General features: G+C 39.8%; 1 protein-coding gene across 2 annotated transcripts in view; it reads right to left on the minus strand.

Moving 5' to 3' along the window:
• Positions 1-22,174, minus strand: part of XYLB (xylulokinase) — an 82,540-nt gene that overhangs the window by 36,204 nt on the left and 24,162 nt on the right. For both annotated transcript variants that reach the window (XM_039549742.1, XM_039549743.1), the window contains exons 14-15: positions 20,864-20,937; positions 19,374-19,470 (exon numbers count right to left, since the gene is read on the minus strand). In XM_039549742.1, the coding sequence (XP_039405676.1) occupies positions 19,374-19,470; positions 20,864-20,937 (171 nt within the window). The remainder of the gene's footprint in view (positions 1-19,373; positions 19,471-20,863; positions 20,938-22,174) is intronic.

The following is a 22,174-nucleotide window of genomic DNA, read 5'->3' on the forward strand; positions in this document are numbered from 1 at the left end:
TGGTACATCCCAGCATGCATAATACTATGGTTTTTAAGTGAGTATAAAGGCTAGAATATGTATAAAGGACATGACTAAATTCATTTTCAGAACCTCCTGACTTCAGTATTTAACACTGTGATAACTCCAGGGAGGAGAGTGGCCCATAACTTTGTAAGGAGGAAACAAAAGGAAGCACTTGGATGCTACAGGGAAACAGACAGACAGACACATTTACTTGACATGCTCCCTTGAAGCCCTGCAGGCTTCATCAGCTGTATTTGTAAGGCCTTTGAAGTGTGGCTGTTGCACAGCTTGTAAGTCCCTTTCTCTGGAGCTCGGGAGCTTGTGGCGTTATAAGCTACTTAAGCTCCTTAGTCCAGATCTAAGCAAACAGCTTGACACACTTACAAGCTTCACTCCCTCTTATTCTGAAGATGTTAAGCTGCTTAGCTTACTGTCTTCAACTTTCAAATTCCTACAACCAAACCCTACCCATACACCATGAATCTGCCTTCATTAGCCTGATTCTCCCCTCTGCTGAGGATTCTGAATGTCTTTTGCCGAGTCACCAGTAGAACAAAATGTTCTTCTATAGCTTAGTTCTTCCAAAGTCATAGCCAACACCTGAATGCCCATTGCTTTGGCAACTACCACTCTGCATTTCCAGTATCCACAGATTACTGTATATCGAGCATATTCACCTGTTCTAACAAATCTCTTTCTGTTAATAAATAAAGTCTGTTAAATATTTCAGTTGGCATTTAAAAAAAAAAAAACCTCCACACTGGTGTAACTCCTCATTTTTTCTATGAATTTTTGTTTCAGTAGGAACTGCAGAAACTTTTGGAAAAAATGCTGCTTATACATAAAGGATGGTGTTCATCTAAGTCAAGCTGGTACCAAACTACCAGCATTTACAATTATAATCTTACAAGAGAATCTTTAAACTTAGAAGTACAGTAAGGTTGCCACAAATGGACATGACACATTTTCTAGGGCTGAAATCTTTAAAACTTTGTATCTATAAATAAAAGGGCAGACATTAATAAATCTTAACAACTAACCACAAAGAAGACACAATTCCATTTTAATCATAGCACAAAAATAAGATACTGAGCCAAGTGTGGAAGTGCTGTTATATTGACACTAGAAATGTTAAAAAATAAGACAGAAAGGCTTAAAATGCCTGGTTTTCACTGAGGATATTGATAGAAGGAACACACTGGTGAAAGGCAGGCAATCATTACATGCTGTATAATAAAAGAACAAATTATATTGCAAAGATACAGGAAAACCACAGTGGTGAGTGTTGCTATACACTAATGAAAACCTGAAGCCAGAGCAGACAAAACAGTTAATTGTACCAATTTGTAACATAATCCATATGGTCTGAATATCACATCAATACCAGGACCATACAACAACCCACTTGCCCAGGATGATGGAAATGATTAAAACACACACAAAGAGATCACACAGACTGCCTGGACAGGCAATCCAGGAACCATGACACACTACAGTTATCCCTATATTAGGATCAACTAATAAACTAATAAATGTTAGGCTAAACATCATGCTCACATATGCTTTATGCTACAGCTTCTCAAGAACCCTAGGAAAAAAACCCAGGCAACACTTGACTTCTCCTAAGCAGAAAATCCATGGGTTCAGGATGTCAACAAGGGATGTTTTAGAACAAATCATATGTTACCCATGCAAAAATTGTGTATAAATGGAGTGCCCAGTTGTTACAATGTTACCTGAGGAAAACAGAAATGCTTTACACAAGCATAAACACAGATTTCCAACAGGTATTTTGAGAACGTTCTTCACCAAAGTTTCTGGTAGAAAGAAGGCTGCCACAGGATAAGAATGGACGTGGTCTCAAAAATTGATGATCATTTTTTAAAAAGACATGACACAAAGAGTACAAGTAAGTGATCGGTTTTCTCAGCTGCTAGTGAAAGGTAATCTGGGAAAAAGCAGAGAATTAGAAAACAAATCCAACTCTGAAGAGACCTAAATTTGCATACCCAACAGGCTCTGAAGTATTATCTTTGAGTAAAGCACGGTATATTTTTAAAATTTCATGAAAGTAACAGATGAATACTTAAAAAATGGAAAAAAGCAAGTGTATTAAAAACTTTTATAAAAGGAATAAAGCCAGAAACAGCAATATGCCACATTTTAAATAAAAGTTGAGTCTCTGAATACTCAGTGCAGAACCACTCCTGCATTTCAAAAAGAACATAGCAGAAATGGAAACAATATAGAGAGACTCAACAAGGCTGATCAAAGGTGTGGGACAGCTTCCAACAAGACATGAGTAAGTCCTGATTACAATTCTTCAGCCAAGAAAAGAAATGGCTAAGGGGATACCAGGAGGAGGCCAGCAGAGCACAGGAAGTCAGAGATGATAAATACAGAATAACTATTCTCTATTTCTCATAGTACAAATCCTACCAAAGTGCAAATGAAGTTATCAGGTGACATGCTCAACACAAACAAAAAATAGGGACATCTCACACAATGAGATGCACAGCTCAGGTGAAGCTCTCAGTGCTGCAGGATACCATGGGTGCCAAAAAACTACATGCTTTTAAAAAGTGATTAAAGAAATCATGGCAAAATATCTGTCAACAAATGTTACATAAAAAAAACCTTAGGCTCGGGGAGTTGCTAAGCTGCAGACTGGGAGGATGTTCAAGCCTTGCTTGTATATTAGAGACTGGCCACTGTCAGAGGAAGAGTTTGGACTAGTTGGGCCTTCAGCCTGACTCAGGATTACCATTCTTACCTTCACAAACAGCACCAAAACTATTTCAGCTTTGAGCACTCTTGAAAGAGCCTCCCCTTAATTCTCTTTTGAACAAAGGCCTGCAAATCAGGTAAAACCAGAGGTGATCCAAAAGACTTTTCAGCTGGGAAGACACACCTTGAACAATTTCCCTTTCACTATTCACTAAATACATGAAAGTATTTCACATTGGGTGTTTAAAAAATTCACTATCAAGCCAACAAATAAGGCACCTTCAAATCTTGCAAAGAAATATTTGATTCTACCAGCCCCAAATGTCCAAGTGCAGCCATTTCCCCCCTCAGTGTGTTTGTTTCAAAAGTTATAAAAAGACAAAAGTCTTTCAACCTTAATTATATCTATCATAATTCTGGAAATTGTAACAATCTTGACCTTTTTACCCACGTGTTAATGCAACTTCACATCAATCTTCTCTGTTTAGCAGGAGTTATCAAATGCCATACAGCATGTAAACTACATCTTGATTGCCGAGAAAACATCTCTTTGCAGAACATTATTTAGGCAGGCACTGAAGTTTCATTGACTTGAGAGGTACCTAAGTACTTTCTTGCATCAGACATATCTAAACCTGACAGCACCAGGAGCCAATGGGAGCCAAAACCCTGGACCTCAACCCCGAAACTTCAGTCTATAATATCCCACCCAAAGAGTGGCTGGTCAAGATGCTGCTTTGCCTTCTTCCACTGTCCTGAAGGGTAAAACACAATGCAGATAGAAGAGAAAGCATTCTCTATTTGTCAGAAGTAATTAAACTTGTCACTGACTTTCTGTAAAACTCAAGAGCCATCTGGGAAAAGAGCAGTATGTCTCCACATCCGTTTGAATGACAAGGTCAGAGCACCCCTCACTTCCTTGGTTGCATCTCCATCACTGACTCTGTTCATCATGCTGTAAATTAATCCATAAAAATTTGGATGGAGTACCTACTGTAATTAGCTCTATCTGTCCAAAGGAGGCAAAATGAGATGGGGTGGCAGCTGAGGGATCCAACTGGCTTGTGGCTGCAAAGTGACAGAACTAGGTCAATATACCAACTTTATTCAGAAGGAGGACAACATAAAATTAGCCTTGTCGTGTTACATTTCCCAGACAAGGTTTCAAGACCTTCAGTTATTAGCAAGAGCTCACTAATAAAATGTTTTATATTTATACTCCTCCCTGTGATCTTTTTTTTTTATATAACCCATTAGAAACTCTCCTCTATCAATTTATGAACATTGCCTCACCTTCTTCTGCTGTGTACCTCAGACAAGAGCACCTCAACAAGCTGCCATTAGGCCCCTCTGAAGCCTCCTGTTCTTCAGGCTGAGCAAGTCCAGCTCCTCCAGACTCTCTGCCCAGGGCAGGTCCTCCAGCCCCAAGGCATTTTGGTGGCTCCTCACTGTACTTGGTCCAGTTTGTCAATAAATTTCTTACATTAAGGGGCCCCAAACCAGGCACAGCACTCCAGATGTCAACTGCTGGGCTGCTGAATAAAGGACAATAATTCTTCTCCCTCAACTGCCTGGCTGTGCTTCTGTTGGTACAGCCAGCACATTGTCAGCCTTCCTTGCTTCAAGGACACACTGCTGGCTCATTTTAGCTAGACCTCCCACATCATCTTCAGCTGAGCTTTCCCCCAGATTCTTACCAATGCAGGGAGTCTATGTGCCCCAGGTGCAAGACTTGACATTTTTCCTTGTTGAATTTGATGAGGCTCCCAACAGACCATTCTTCTGTTTAACATGCAACTTACATGATTTATTCAAGTCACAAGCATGAGCTCCTCATCACCATAGTAGAGGATAAGCCTGGAGATAGAGCTGAATGTGTAAGACAGGATTAGGTGTACGCTGGGTGGAGAAGTGTGTTGCACAGCTCACCTCTTTGGCCTTTTCTCGTTATATCACAAGACCTCTCAATGTTTATACTCACTGTGACTGACACACTCGGGGTCTCACTGCTGATACTTCTCTGTTCTGAGAGACTCATGGCCCTGGTTGAGGGATTTCTGCCAGGAATTGCTAAGTACACACTGGGTAACAAATGACACAACTCAGTTTTCTCGCTGGCTTTCAGGAGGAGGTGAAAAATTCAAGTTTGGAACTTGGGAAACTGCTTCAGAACATGCTTAAACACAAGCAGCATCATTACTATCAACAAGTCAATGAGATGACAACGTCTGTATTTAAATATAGGCCCACAATAAAAACAAAAAAAAAATTGGCCAGACTAAAGGTAAAGTCCATTTTTATAAAAATATGTACATTTTCTTCTAAAGGTGCTTTCTTAAGTCACAGCTGTGATTGAAGGGTAGGGGAGCTTTCACTGCGCTTGGCTCTACAGAACCTACTCTGCAACTAAAGAAGCAGCTGAATTTCCACCAATGATCCTGCAGAAAGTGTGTTCCCTCTTGGTTTTGTCTGCCTTCTAAATTTTCTGTGAACTTTGAAAACATCTCAGGATTGGCTGTCTGAACTTGTAATGGCAAGGGAAAGAATACAGGAGACTCACACAATTAAGTGTGAGGGAGGAGCTGCCACTACACTGACAAGTCAAGAAGTGCATGCATTTATGTATTTGTATTTATGTAAACTCATGCATACTTATGGATATCAACCAAGTGTGTCTCAAGGTAAAATAATTCCTGCCACTAAGATCAGAATAGCAGGATACCTGTGTAATTTTAAAAAAAGTTTCAGAAGATTTAAAGACTGCCTTTTCACCAAAATACACATTCCTAAATAACTATTTACTAAAATTATTAATAACATTCATACACCTGGGCATTTCCTTTGCATCACTGTCAAGACTAACACATCAGACAACTGCTGTGCTTGCAACCTAGAAGCACTTGGGCATTTCATGCATGAGCAGCATTAGGTCAGGAAGAGGTTAATGTGTGGAAACACAAAATGGATTTGGCAAGAAGGAAGAGGAGGGAACAGTGCACTTCAGCAGAAGAATATGACATTTCAGCACATGAGGATGTTAAAACATCAGCTATTTTCTTTCTAGGCAACAAGGGATGTGCACTACTATGTGCTCCACATCTTGTCAAACTGAGTGAGTGTTAGAATTTTCAGAGAACATGGAAGGGAATAAGAGAATCATTTCTCAATACAGTGTGGGATTTGGATGAGCTGGTATCCACTAATAATCTGGAAATGTCCTTTTTATCTCTCAGTTACAAAACAATTTGAAACATGGTGGGGAGGAAACAGTTATTCCCATTCTGTTCTCTAGCTGAACCTAAATCAAGACCTGAAGTGTCAATTTACCCTCTGGAATCTTTTGTTGCAGTTTAATTTAATTTTCCTCCAATGTAATCCTGGTGTCACCTTACTGTTTAATATTGAAAGTTATTGACAAAGGAAATGCTGATTCATGAAAGTGAGATTTTGCTCTAATGTATTCATGTGAAAACAAATGAACCTGTACTGCTACATGGTTCTTCCTCTTGCTCACATTTCATTTCAGCCCTGATAGAATTTCAGATGGGGTGAGTGAATCCTGCACAAATGCTGCAGCAAGTTTTTCTCAGCTGTGGGCCAACAAACAGAGCAGAGAACTGGAACAAGATGCCCAGGGAGGTCATGGAGTCTCTTTCCCTGGAGACATTCCAAACCCACCTGGACACATTCCTGTGTCACCTGCTCCAGGTGACCCTACCCTGGCAGGGGGATTGGGCTGGATGATCACCAGGGGTCCCTTCCAACCCAAACAGTTCAGTGATTCTGCGAACAAATTTGATGTCAAAGAAAAGCCTCGTATTCAGTGCAATAAGAATGCTCCTTGGAGTGAAAAAGGCCACGACCACTTACAGAGTGAAGCAGAGCTGTCTCTGAACTTACAGAATCTGTTTATCTAGCTTGTTCCCTATTCATACAGCACGTTCTGCTTCATAGATACATATTTGCTGGGGCTTAATCCTGATTAAGATTTATATTCTAATCCAGCAGTATTTATCCTCACTACTCACAGCAGATGCACTATTCATAACCCAGTGCTTTCATTGATGCTGTTTTGCAGGAGGAAGCAGCACAAGCTCCTGTTGTGAAGCATGGTCAAACCTTAAAGGTCAACACCAACCACGCTTCCTTTATGCCAGTGCTTCCAGGGCTTCTCCATAACTGATTCCCATTTAACAGTATTCATTTAAAACAACTGCTGTTTGCTCTGCCTGGATGCAGAGATCCTCATTCTTTGCAAGTTGCTGGTGCCACACCATTCAATTCAGCTCAAGTACGAAATGATGCCATTGCAATATGGTCCTAGAAGGCCAGAAAATCATTCTGGAAGTCTAGTTATTATCTGACAGCAGTGTGGCAAAAAGGCCCCTAATGCTGAAAGAAGTACCTGAAAACATCTATGTAAGAGCATTTTCAAAAATCTTCAAGAGGAGAAGGCCAAGCAATGTCAGCCTCAAAACCACAAGACATTTCCTGCAAGGTAAAGATCTCTGTCTCCAACCCAGAAACTCCTCTCTACACACCACCACTGTGAGGAGACACTCACTAGTTGCCACCACCCTCATCAACAAAGCCAGCATATCTTCCAGGAGGTTTTTCAGCCAGAATGGTGTCATTTCTATTCCTAGCACAGATCAGGGATGACCATGGGAATGGACTGGGATGAATAGACTACACTGGCAGACAAAAGCATTTCAGGGAGTCATTCTGCAGCCACACTCCAAGGATTTGTGCAATGAAGAGCATTGGAGGAAATCAAGAAAGGGAAGCATTTTGCTAATTGTATGGTAGCAGTTATTGAGCATTCAAATGCATGAAACAAAGCAACATGGCAAATATCCTTAGGGTCCTCATCATGATGCAGAAAACAGGGGATTTTTAATTCTTTCCAGTAATAAAACATTATGGTGCCTTTCAGTGCCTTCACAGAACCATTTAGAATGGCTCTGGATGCAGGATGATTCAGAATTCCAAGAAACTGAAACAAGAGGAGGAAGACAGAGACAGTATGAGAAAAGGATTGGGTTTCAATATTTGGAGTACAATGGGCAAAAACTTCTCTGGTAACTGGGAAGAAGGCTCACAAAACATGCTCAGTGCTCAATGTCTTGCCCTACTCTGCCACATGCTCCCAGTGTAGACATGGACATTGCAAACAACTTAATTCCAGCATTGGAACCCCATCTCCCAAAGCCAAGTAGCACTTTGTATACAGTAGCTATGCTCACCCCATTAGGCTAAAATAGAGCAGCAACCACCTCCCAAGCCTCCATCACATCAATTCCAATAGTTATTCTGCCAGGAAAAGGTTAACCATGGACTGAAGCTGAATCAGTTGCACTCACATGCATGATTATGAAGCTACTTGCACTGCTTATCTCATACACTGGGAGAAAAAAGGGATCTATGTACAGTGAAACCAGAGCAACTGCTGCAAACATCAGCTGTCACCACTGCTCTGGCAACATCCCACTTGCATGGATTCCCAAGTGCAACAGTGCTTTCCAGAAGGCTGAAAAACAGTGATGGAGGTCTCATGTTTTTTGTCTCTACACCCTGCTGTAAATGTAGAGCAGCCAGAGCAGAGGCAGCTCCTCCACTGGGGCTGGACACATGCCTTGACACCACCAGAACAAACTGAATTGATGAGCACACTGAGCTGAAAGTACTTTTTATCACTATACTGACAAGCTAAGAACACTTCTGCATGGGGGCTCAACAGGACAAGCAAGTTCTTCCAGAGTGTATAATAATGATTCCTGTAGCAGCTCAGGAGCTGCTAAACAGGAGCTCTGGAGAACACCTGAGAAGCCCCATCACCTGATCCAGAGCCATGCAGCACCAGGATGGATGCAGAGGCACAGGCACAAGCCTGGCACAGCTCAGGAATGTTGGTCCCACCACGTGCCCAGTCATGCAGCCAGACCTACCCCTGGTTATGGTGTCCTCTCTCAATATCGGACTGTCACAGGGTAGCCAGGGGGAGGTTTGGCAGCTGGTATGCTCCACTTCACCTTCCCGAACAGCTTCCGAGGAAAACACAGCTTAAAAATGAAAAATGAGCTTTTACACAGGCAAGTAGCTTGGCTGTGCACAAAGCAGACAAGCCCAAAATGGCACACACACTTTCCTCTTTCCTCCTTGGATTTCTACTGATTCCAGTCAGTGATTTATAAATACAAAAATTATAAAAAGATATAAACCAAAGGACAAAGAACAACTTGGATCAATCTAGCTCTGATATGTGGAGGCATGCTTCATTTATTTTGGATGTTTTAATCATAGAGAGAGATATATCATGTGAAATGAGCATTTTCCTCGCTAGCTACCAGTATTTAAAGTTAGCAAAACAGAAGCCACTGAACATTTATTCAGGTGAACTCATGTATGTAATGGAGTTGCCTTCAGCAACTCTCCCTCGCTCCTGGGCCTCCTGTGACTGTGCTACCTACATTTATCTTCCTCTGATGATCACAGCTGGGCAGGATTTTCAAACTTTAAACCAGAAAGCCTTGAAGCCTGCATTATACACAGTGTTAACAGCCCAAACAAGAGGCAAGAGCAGCAAGAGGTTTATTGTAATACTGGTATTTTCCAAGCTTTTATCGAACAAAGCATTTAATGTAATGTATTACACTTAATGAAGAGTCAGGAACTTGTACTGCAAATAACAGATCAGATATAATTGAAATTTGCTCCGCACCACTAGCCTACGTATATCAATAAAAACAATAACCACATTGGATTTTGGGCTCACTTCATTTGCATTTCTTAATTTAGTGTTTAACTAATTTAACAATAGTAATGATTTAATTCAAATTACAATCTAAGGAAAATAATTTTAAAAAGCCATTAAAGATTTCATTAAGATCCATCTAAATTAATACTAGCTTTCTTAATATTTTCCGTAAATGATTTTTTTCTCTCACCACTGAAACAAACATGAAGTTTCCTCTGTGCAGTGAAGCTTTAGACAAACCTTGTTAGATTTATTGGTATTATTTCAAGCAATTAATTAATATACATTAGAGTTATTTAGAGGAAAAGCACAAAAAATGGCAGGAAAATGGATGAAGCTGTTTTTAAAACACTGCATTCAACTTAGTTAATTGTTCTTTGAGCTTTTTATGTGGAGCTCTTAGGTACACACCATCCATTAGATCACTTTTTCCATACTTTTGTGGCATTGCTCCTAAGCATCAGATACACATGATTATTAAAGAACTACTTGCAATTAACTTATAAACACAATTCTGCATTTTCAAATAGATATGCCAGCAACTTCTTATTCTAATGTGTCATACTCAAAAACAATGGTTTCAGATGTTCACATCCATTTCAGTGGGTGCCAGACCTTTGCATTCACAACATTAAGTACCCAATATGAGCTTTGTATCACTTTCTTTGCAGCAAAACAGTTCATTTGCAGGTAACCTTAAGTCATTTAAATAGAAGTGCACTTAATTTGAAGAGATTAGTCAAGCAGCTCTTCACTTGTACATTTGTATTACCATTATAATTAGAACTACTTCAAAATAACAAAAAGTTCGCTTTTGACCAGAATAAACACAGAAAAAAAAAAAGATCAAGAGCATTTTAAGTGAAGAGAATGGATACTTTTGAAAATATCCTTCAAAATCCCTCCAGCTCTGTGACCAGTGACCACCTCCATTCCAATGCTACTCACAGGGCTGCTGCCTGTGATAGATAAAATACAGGTACAGGATAAAATATATGACATTTCTGTATGTTTTAAGCTGGCCACCAAGGAAATGGCTACGTGCAGATAAATTCTGACATCTATTCTGCTCTGCATTGCCATCTACAGATATTGGCAATGGAGAGGGAAGGAACTGAATGACCACTCCTGGAAACACAGAGAAGGCAGCCGGGGATGCCCTGGAATGGAGTTCCCAGGAGCCTTCCTTCAGCACATAGATACCTCCAGGATACAAAGCCCTCTGCCAACAAAGCCCATATTTGAAATGCAACAGAAGTGATATTAAGCTGTTGAAAACAAGACATAAGAACACCCTGAAGGAAGCTGCTAAGCGATGGAGTACATTTACAAGATAGACAAGCATGCTGAAATTTGGCTACCAACTTTAGAAATTGAACATGTTTACAAGCCAGTTCATTTGTTATTGTTACTGCAAAAGTGGAAATCAAAGAGATTGGTATTTGAAAAAGATGCAGCTGATTTCTACAACCAGGAGCTAATTGAACTTTCATCCACCAGAACTTCTGAAAATGTCTAATAAATATGCATTTCAGGAGAATCCACCAAGATAGGCACAACCAGAGGTGAAACATTAAGTGCTAAGGCAATCTTTAGGAACATTTCAGATAAATACTGGCAAGTGCAGTTATCTGTAGTAGAGGTATCCTCCAAATAACTAATTCACTTTGAGACACTATGAAAAATAAAACCATCACAAACCCACCTTTTGCTTGTATTGTATATGCATCTATTTTTAATTTCAAATTTCCAGCTTTCAGAGATTTCTTGACATTTCTTATTAAGCTTCAGATATTGTCAAATGGAACACAAATACTTTAAAACCAACAGAAGTGGTAGAGAAGTGGCCGTTTTTAAATTCACTTTCTACTTGAGTAGTACTGATGTACAATGCTCAGCAGGTACTCCTGAGTTTAGTTTTACTTTGTCTGACGCTGTACAATCACTCTAACTGCAGTCAGAAAAAGACAATTTCAGATTCAAGCAAACTTTCTTTGTGTTCTTTTATCCATTCTTTGGATTTTCCAGCAAGGAAAGTTACAGCACTGACGAGCCAGAGGTCACTGCAAGACACTGTCAAGTCCAGCCTTTTGGACATCAAAGAGAAAAATTATATCACTGTCCAGAAGCCGGGATCAGGAATTTCATGTAACCCACCATGTCATCAAGGGACTTAATTCTGTGGATGCTCTAATCTCGCTCTTCCACACACCCGACTTTCTTCTTTGGGTTGGTCCTGTCACTGATCCCGAATTCCAGCCTCCAAGTGAAAAGGTAACACATTTCTGTTCTTACCTCAGAGAGAGAACTGGAGAAGTACACACTGCACTTGAAGGTTGTTTTCCATTAACTTCCCATCCTTTGCCACCTTTTACACTTGGACTAAAGTGATGTTGTGAAAGCCTTGGGGCTGAGACCTGTCACTTTACATGCCCCCCACACACCTGTGCTAGTGCCTAAGTTAGACATACAGGTTAAATAACATTATAGTTTAAGGAATACCGTTCATGTGTGTTCTTGAAAACCACAGGCCAGAAATAAGAAAAAAAAAAAAAGTTGCCCAAATTAATTCCTCATGTCTGAAGAGAATTGAAGTTATACAAGTAGAAAGCAAAATAACTGTTGTCCACAGTTGTGTGAACTTTACTTGGGTCTCACTTAAACAAGAAATGTGGGAGGTGGTTGGCTATTTTTTTCTTGAGATAATTTGGGTAAGGGCTGAGTAGCTGACCTCTGGAAATCAAATCTGGTTGGAAACAAAGCTTTAGATATTCAAAGTTGGTTTTAAAATTTAGGCAGTAATCTCTTTTTAAGTGAGGGCAAATTGCCTTGCCTAATTTCGTGCAGCAAACAATCACAGCTAAAAATCACTGTATGTGCAGGCAAATAGAGGAAGCAGGGAAAGAATGACTTGTCAAGTAGGAACTGCTGTTAATACTGAAAACCCCAAGTGTGGGTTGATGCAGCTGAAAGCATTGAGATACTCAATGCTCAGGAGTGATGCATAACCTGAGACATGTAAAAGAAGCTGAATAACCTTAAACCAGAAAAAAAGGAAAAATGGCTGGAAGGACTAAGGAGTCTTGGGAGAGATGATTAGAGTTCACTAACAGGACTGTCACATTTGAGCAATAAAAATGAAAATACAGGAACACACAGGAAGAAAGATTTTAAAGTAATAAATATGCAGCATTTCAGTAAGTGTCAACTAAGGTAAATGTAGTATTTTACAAGCAGAATGATTGTGAAAACAGGGCATCATTTACAGTGATACCAGAAGCTGCTCTGGGTATAAATGATTAATACACAGCAGTGTTATATAGCTGTGAATCAGATGAACTTCCTAGAAATGGCATTTCTTACAGATTCCCATGTGTCCAAGATGGAATGGACAACTCTCATCTTTTAAACTCACTCTTCTATAACATAAATGATCTCTTTAGACCAGAGCACCTGGTTTAAGGGAAAAAAAATAAAAATCTTGTTCTTTAAACTGCCAGTGCTAAAGAATTCACTACACCACTGTCAATTGCTGCAGTTTGATTTCAGTTTCTGTTAAAAATCTGCACCTTGCTTGTCATTTGAGGTTTGCCTGCTTTCAGCTTCCAGTTATTGAACCATAATGTTTCTGCCTGTAAAGCTCAAGAGTCCTATACTATCAAGTTTCCTTTCCCCAAGAAGGTACTTATAGAGTGCAGTCATGTCATTCCCTTGCTAATCTAATTGGATTTAAAACTGTAGATCAGTCTCAAAAAACAAGCAATAAAAGGAGATTTAGTAGATAACCCAACTGATCTCCAGGTCCCCAGCTTCCAGAGATCCACAAAGCTCTAACAAACTCAGCAAACTGACAGCTTGACTATTTTTCTGAGTACTGCTTGAACAGTACATCCACTGACAGAGCCATAAACAATCTCTCCTAACATCAGGGCACAGGAATTGAACCATTTACATACTTGGTCTTTTGCTGACCAAACATTAAAAGCAATTGTTCAAACAATGACAACATTTTATCATTGTGTCAGAAAAGAAAGACAGATAGCACCCTTTCCAATCTTTTTATTAACTCTTCAGATTTTCTGTCTTCATTGTGTTTCCTGTATATGTATGACAACAATAAAACAAAATAAAAGCAAGACAATGGTCACTGCATGAAAAATTCTAGAGCACGTAAGCAGCTTCCTTATAGCACATGAGGTCATTTCCTTCAGAGACATTTTATCTAAACCTTTAAAAAATTAGTTAAACTAATACTTTACTCTCCTGAGCCAACTAATAATAAAAAGCCATTTTTTGTAAAATACTTGGTCAGGGAATTGGTAATGAGCTAACCAACCTTTCCAGATCACTGGCTTAAAACCAAGCCTTGCTTGATTGTGCCTTGAAGGCTCAGCTACGTGATAAAAGGCTGATCCTCTGTGAAAAATAGAAGGGGATAGAGTCAGGTTCTTGGCAAGCTATTGCCCATCTCACACTGGCACTCTTATCAGCCAGAAGTTTCATCAGAAAATACAAATATCCTCTGCAGCAGAATGGCTTATCTGGGAGGAAGATCCTGCCTCTGATGAATTTCAAAGTACTTCTTGAGCCAACACTCCTCCCTCAAAAATATAGGTTTAAGATGTAATGCAAAGGCATTTATGAGGTCTGTTTGTACTGCATGCCAAGCAGTACACTGTGCCCCATCTCTGTTCTACATGTTCCAATCTGGCTGTTACCACTATTCACTAGCTTGTTTCAAAAAGAAAGCTTTAACCTGTCACTGTCCTCTAATAATTTTTAAACTGTTTTCACAAGCTTGCTGAAGCAAAAGGCCCCTAACAGAGCCAGCACCCTCATGCTGCTGAAACACCATCAGCACTCTCAGCAGCAAACAGCAAGAGACAAGCACGAAGCCAACACAACATTTTAGTATTGATTTCTCTAAGAAATTTAAATCCCGCAGGGCATAAACATCAATTTAATCTGTATGCAACTACAAAATGGCCTCACTCCCAGTGTTCCTTATTTCAGCCAAAACACTGCTACAACTGGAGTAAACACACACTTAGCAGTGCAAGCAAAGGCTGACAGAACAAGTATTCCCACGTTCCCAATAATTCGCAAGAGTTTTGGAGAGAACAATCACAAATACCAGACAGTCAAGGACAACCACCAGCAGGAAAATCTGTCTCATAGCCAGACACAAAGGCATCCCTGGAGCATCCCAAGGAGCAGTGGCACCCAGCCTTGCCAAGCAGGAGAGCCACTTCATCCTCCAACGAACCCAACACTTTGTTGTGGAATAACAGCCTCAGGTCTCACTTATGGGTTTCTGTGGCTCCACGTGACAACAGGAACAATGAAACACAACTCCTCCATGCTGTACTGATAGTTAAGAACAGGCTCCCCAGGGAAGTGGTGCAGTCACTATCCCTGGAAGTGTTCAAAAAACGAGTGGGCGTGGCACTTCACAACATGTCTTAGTGGGCATGGTGGTGTTAGGTCAAATGTTGGATGTGATGGTCTTGGAGGTCTTTTCCAACCTTAATGATTCTTTGATTCTATTATCTGAGCATCCCTGGCTCTGTCAGACTGCCTTCCCTGCAGGGAAAATGCCACACGTTACTGCTACCTCCAGCCTGCTGAGAAGAGCATCAGAAGAAAACACCACCTGAAGAAAATGGAAATTTGTCACCTTGGAGTTTGCCCTCATGTAATTATAAGTTGAGTTTTTCAGAAATATAAGTCCCCCCTCTAATCACTGAGAAATCAAGCCTAGCATGCTCTGAGATTCCCTTTTTTCTTCTTAGCACTCCAGGACTGCTATTTTTTTTCAAGAATGCACCCCATGGAAAAAAATCAGCTCATTCTTACAGCAGTGCCAAGCCCCAGGCATGTCAGTGTCACCCCAGCCAGCACTTAAGCACCAATACAGTCACTAGAATTCAGGGCACCAACATTATTTGTGAGTGATGGATTTACGTATGTAAGAAACTATAAATTACACGATAATCACAGACACAGGGCTTTACGGACAAAGCCTGCACTTGTAAAATGTGGCACCTTCTATCCATCAGCCCCTGCTGAGGACAGTTAGGCAGCAGTATCAGATTCTTAAAGGTATGAAGGTGACAGAACAGCACACTGGGCACCTGGAGTATTATGAACTCACTGATGGGCACAAAAGCATGAAGACAGAAAGCCCTGTCCCAAGTCAACAGCTTCAACACAGACCCCACCCCAGATGACCTGCCTTCCTACAGGCAGGATTTATTAATTGCTGCTGTAGTCCCACAAAACCTTACTTAACACAACTCTAGCACACACCTGATCCAGTATGTATTGACTCAGGGCTCAGATTACAATTGACATGAAGGTTTCTACACCGTAGAGCAGAATGTAATTTGAATATCTATTGACTACATGTGTGATCAACACAGAACCCCTACCTGTGTGCTGTTTTCCTTCAGTATATGTAACATACATCATGGCAATATTTACTTCACCTATCAGAAAGGAGGAGGATGGATTTTGCTTCCAAAATTAATCAGTTTTGTGGGTCTTCACCAGGAGAGCCTCACTAGGTCCAAGCAAGGATCATGGCAACATTCTCCGGTCAGTGTCAATTTTAGGATGAACTTTAGGACTGCTTGGTCAGGAATAGAAGCAACTCTGAAGTGATCATCAAAATTATTGAAGTATATACTGGCAGATCAGTCTGTACCACTGACAGCTTTATAGCTGCTGTGATCACCTGTGTCACTGAGCCGCAGACACTGTCATTTCTCCACACAGTTACCATGGTTTTGACTTCAGAGAGTCCCCAAACCATGCAGCAAGAATGGCTGTAAGTCCAGCCTCTGAACTACAGTTGTGAGCTTGGCTTTCCAAGGGGGATGGCTGCAAGCACTAAAAGGAAGTGACAAAACAGAAGGTGTTTATGATACAATCAAAATTCCGGAAAATAAAGGCAGAACAGCAAACCTTCACCTTATCTTCATGAATCTCTCAATGGGAGGATGTAAACAACAGGGACAGACCAAACTTCACTTGTTTGTTTCTAGATTCAACACTCAGTCCACCCCTTGAGCACATAAGCAAAACAGGATACAGGGTGTTACTGAATGATTTCCTCTGAAACCTGATTGAGAAAGATTAGAGCAATTAGAACAGAGTGACACACACTTTGAAGGCCCTTAAATCACAATTAATATAAGGTTTAACCTTTCTCCTAAGGATCATCTGGTGACTCTGCCATTTTCAGAACAAGACTGACACGTCCCAGCCTCCGAGACAAAATTCATGAGACAGAATCCCCTGCCCTCTACTGGTACCAAACCCGCACTGAAATCTGAGCTCATGTCACAGGCAGCACAAACAGCACCTGAGGAGTTGTTTTAAGGGGTATTTTAAACTATTATTTGTAATTTATATCAGATCTATAATGTGCCGGACACATCCAACTGGGAACAAAACCTCACATATAAAAAGCTCTTTCAGCATCATTGCACTCCTTCCCGCAGCACCAGCTACACTGAGGATACAAAACACTGCTCCTAGCAAGATAATATATTCATTAACTGGAAGCAAATTCTAAGGGATTATCTAATGTTTGTCATGTTCACAGTGCATAATGACAAACTCTATATGGCAGATTTTTATTTGTTTATTTTTACAAAATTCTCTCTCACGTACACTGTTGCTTTTCTGATTACAGCCATCCAAACTGCATTTGGCCCAAGAACTGAGAGGCAAGTTCATAGCTGCCAAAATCATTTTCCAGCACCTTGGTGCCAGAGCTAGGGAAATTCTTAGCCAGGTTTCTGACTCGTGCACCACTGTGACAGCACCACACAAACCTCAGGGCACCACAGCAAGGCATTTGTTGTGACTGACCATGTCACATACATTTCTTTTACACATTGATTTAATAGGTGTCATCACAGAACCTTCCAGATCTTGGAGCACTTCTTACTGTATTCTCCCATTGCTGCAAACAACAGCAAAAAAAAAAAAAAAAAAAAAAAAAAAAAAAAAGCCAAGATTTACCCTGCTGTGATTATATTTCTGAATGTAAATCAGCTTGATTCCTGGAAATATCAAAGTAAATCCCCCATGTAGGCAAGGCCTAAAAGGAATTGAATAAACACAAGGGTCCTGACTGCATATTTCATCCAAAAAATAAATAAGCTTTTAAATCACATTAAAAGGAAGGAAAAAAAAAAAGGCAGCCTGAAAAATAGCAGCTATTAAACAAGAGAAAGTCTGGCAATGCTGGAGTAACTCCCACAATGCTCATCCGTACCCTGAAACACATTCAGAACACACCCTGTTTTCAGAGCTGTCACACAACAAATGCAGATGTGAGCCTGCCATCACTACACAAACAACAGAGTATGACATTTAAATAATACCACTAAGGAGAAGTGGGAGATGCACACAGCCTACACTATGTACTGCAGTTCTTTTTTAAAGCAACTCATCTGTTAAGTTACCAAATAGCTAAAAGGCCCTAGGGATGCAACAAAACAAAAGTATGTGATATTCCAAGGAATCTACAGGAATACAATCCAATCACACCTGTCTCCTTTTCATTACAGGCAGGTACAGCATTTAAAAAAATACTAAAGAAGAATTCTTAAAGCTTATTAAGCCACACCCTAAAACTATTTAGATTTTTGGCTGCCCTACTCAGCCTAAATGTATTTACAGATAATTTGTCCCCATTTGTTCCTGTGTCAGGGTTGTCTGGTACTTCAAATAGTCCTTCTCACATTCTGCTGCTTGTCTAACCCCTGACATTTACAGAGTGCAAAAGTGTCTTCAGCCATGAGCTTTCTAGGCTAAGCCAAGATTTTGGTGCAGCAGAATCTAAGAATGAAGGATAAACAGGTATTTTAAACAGTCTATTTGAAACTCTGTCTGTCTCCATGAATAACCTCCACAAATAAATACAGTTTCAACTATATAAGAAAATATATAACACAAAAACCTTTACAGCGTAAATTTATGAGGTGGTGTTGTCAAGCCTTGTGATTTGTTCCAGTATCTCTGCATTTTCTCAACTTTCAGCTCCTGGAGTTCTCTCTTAAAAATAAACAATAAAAATATTCTGTCCTTCATGATTATATATAAAAGCCTGGCGGCAGGAGTCAAGCAATGACTTGTGAAGAAGGAGGTCAGGATGTAAATAAAAATAATATGATTTTAAAAAATAAAATATTTATTAAAAACCCTCCAGAAGAGTTAATTCAGTGTTTTTAAGATGCCACTGGCTGATACACTGACAGAAAATGCCAATAAAAATCCTACAGACTTGCCTGTATTATTTTTGTAGAATTGTATACCCAGTAATGATCTGATCCCACTTCTCTAGGTAAAATACTGGCTGACTTTGTTGTTCCAATGTGCTAAAAACATATCATAAATTCTAGGAAGCAGGATCCCTCACTTTCTAAATCACAAGACAGGAAAAGGCTTCTGCCTTATTAACAGAAAACAGAGGTAAAGAGGTACGTGACGAGCTTATGGCAGATCCAGGAACTGAACATAGATTTCAGATTTTCTGAGTTACAGTCTTGTGCTCAAGGCAGAAGGCTGGTCTTCTTTTCACTTAACAAGCTACCAAAGCCCAAACTCTTATTTAAAAATGGACAGTGCAGCTCAGAAACAATGAAACAGCAAGAACACTTGAAAAATAAGTCTTCTTAAAGTTAAATCATTGGTCCTTCTAATGTTAACATCTGCAAAAACTTGCCCCCAACATGCCATCAATAATTTTTCCAAGAGACCAAATTCAGAATTCATACCAGTCTCTGTATCCATCAGGCACAACAAGAATCACTGCAGACTGCCTTTGGTCTCTAGTACCATTGGTCCTGCAGCTTCTCATCATACTTACAGACTTTGTATCCCAGCTTTTCAGCATGAATCCTCTTGGCCATGAACTGCCCTTCAATCAGTGCTCGTATTTCTACTTCCTTTGGAAAGTTGGAGACCTGTACGAAAGAGGGAATGAATTAACACCTTACCCAGTGTACAATGCCACACTGCAGAGTGGTTAAAAACACAAGACAGGTTTATAGTTGATTATCCTTGTCTTCACCCTGAAGTCTGCTCTCATCTAGGCCCAGTTCTTTACTCATACACACAAGATGGACCTAAAGACTCATGACAGAGAACACAACCCATAACCTCAGTGCTGTTGGCAAATACATCGAACTTGAAGTTGATGCACAAGGGGAAGAAGTTTAGGGCAAGTTGTAAACTTTTCCCTATGCATTTCCCATCACCACAAACTGCTTAAGAATCAATACCTCAAAAATATAAAATTAAACCAATTAGATAAAATTCAGATGAATTAAGCAATGTCACGGAAGTTTAAATCTATTTCTGTCTGCACAAAGTGAAACCGGGTAATCTTTCCATTAATTTATTTATTTTCTATCTATAACATTTTTCTGTCCTTTCATCAACGAGGCAGGCAACAGAAGCAGGAGAATATTGAACTGCAAACAAATACAGGGAATCAACATGAAGTTGAGTTTCTCCATGCACTGCAGTAAGTGCCTCCATTTGTGTAACAGCCTGAGGTGATTAAGCATTCATTTAACGACCAACACTTAAGAGAGTAGAGCTGCACTGCAAACACCAGATAGCATCAATCTCTGTTCACCTATGTGAGGTCTAATCGACTGGGAGTCATGATTGATCAAAGACATCCCTTGAGTTTCAGTACCACCCAGAAAGCCAGGCATTTGAACAACATCCATTCCTCAAAAAAAAAAAAAAAAAAGGAAAAAGATTCAAAGAACTTCCCATAACTTAATTTCTACTTCATTGCTCTTGGACTTGAGCCTGTGGTTACTTATATACCACTCACTGTGTGGCTTGTAGGTTACTCCAAGACATCCAGAACAAAATGAGGTCTTTAGTTTGCACACACATAAACAAAATATTACAGCCCGAAGTTTCAACATACCCTAATCTATGTGTCTGAAACTTAAAAAACAAGGACTAAGTCATGTACGTGTACAAAGTTCTCAGTAAGCTTAAAGTTAATCCTGTCTCAAAGACAGTGTTGGTTTCAGTAAATCCACATTTTCCAGTAAAGAAAGTATATCATAAAAAACTACCATATAAGTTCTAGTTCAAACATTTCTCCATAGATGCTCTCAAGCTACAGACCAAACACTTCCTCATGAAAATCATCCCAGGGATTTGCATCAATAAATGAAACTGGAAAGTAAATATTTCAGACAGAACAGGAGAAAAAAAAAAAAAAAAAAAAAAAAAAAAAAAAAAAAAAAAAAACACAAACCAGAATGGCTAAGATTTGAAGCCTTGACAGCACTCCTTCAAAGTATGAGACATTAACTAGATTATTATTACCTTTTCGTTGTCTCTGTTGAATCTGTGAATCCCAACTGCTTCAGGAGTAATTTCCATCACATCAAAGTAGAAACCTGCCTCAAGGAACATTAAAGAGTGTCACGCTTGCTCCCAGGCCCAGAGTTGGAACCTTATTTCTGCACACAGCTAAAATGATAATAGATGTTTAATCATGTATTTGGACATTTGAGTCACCACACAGCCTGTTTCTTTACTAATTTCAGTACACACATCAACTTCTTAACAATGCTCTGAGCCACATGGTGGGATTCCTGGGGCTTTCCTGTGCAGAGCCAGGAGCTGGACTTCAATGATCCCAGTGGGTCCCTTCCACCTCAGGATATTCTATAATTCTATGATTCTTTCAGTTTACAAAATGTAGATCTTAAACATGCCAAACAACATCATACTAGAAATAGTATGAGTAGGTCATATGCAAGGGTGAAAGAAGAAAAAAACACACACACAGAAAAAATGGCAAGTTGGTAAGAAAAGTACAGGAATATTGGAACATTTCATACCCTGGATTAGATTTCATGAGCTTATTAGAGAACATCAGATATTTTAAGCCACGAAGCAGAGCCGGGCTCTGAATAGTTTTGATGACATCTGAGGAAATGCTGTAATGCTTTGTAGACAGCTAGACAAAAACTGTGAAAAATATTTCTTTCGTGTTGATGGGTTGGTCAGAAAAGATATTCAAGGAAGGAGACCAAAAAAAATGAGGACAGAAAAACTGAACAGAATAGCTAAGAAACTAAGGAGAGTTTCTAAGGTTCAGACCTTGGAACAAAACTGCACTGTCCTATGAGACCTGTGATTATTGGCAAAATAAAACCCAAAATAATACTGTGCTTTAGCACACATAACCTTTTTGGTTAAACATTCTGCAAACTTGCCAGTAAGCAACTCTGTGTGTCACAGATCTGCAGGCCCTGTTAGGGGAAGCACATCCCAACATTCCAACTCTGACCTCCAAACCTCTGCAGAGGCACTTTCTCACACAACAGCGAGTGCAGGGAACAAGGAATAAAAGGGGTATTTAACCAGCTATGCCTTTGCTTTGCTTCCCCCAGGCACTGAAATTATGGAGATTACTGCATTTTTACAGGTATACTCAGAGGTTATTCTAGTATATAGGTTATTAAGGATGACTTCCATGAAACACCCATTTTATAGAGGAGTGAGATATTCAAGTGAATATACTATAACACAAATCTTAAATCTTTAAGGCACTGTCCTGGTTCAGTAACAATATTTTCATCAACTTCCAATTTCTTTAATATTGTCTAAACTGGCCGACTTTGGGGT

The sequence above is a fragment of the Corvus cornix genome, chromosome 2, assembly GCF_000738735.6.
Source record: "Corvus cornix cornix isolate S_Up_H32 chromosome 2, ASM73873v5, whole genome shotgun sequence".
Lineage (NCBI taxonomy): Eukaryota > Metazoa > Chordata > Aves > Passeriformes > Corvidae > Corvus > Corvus cornix.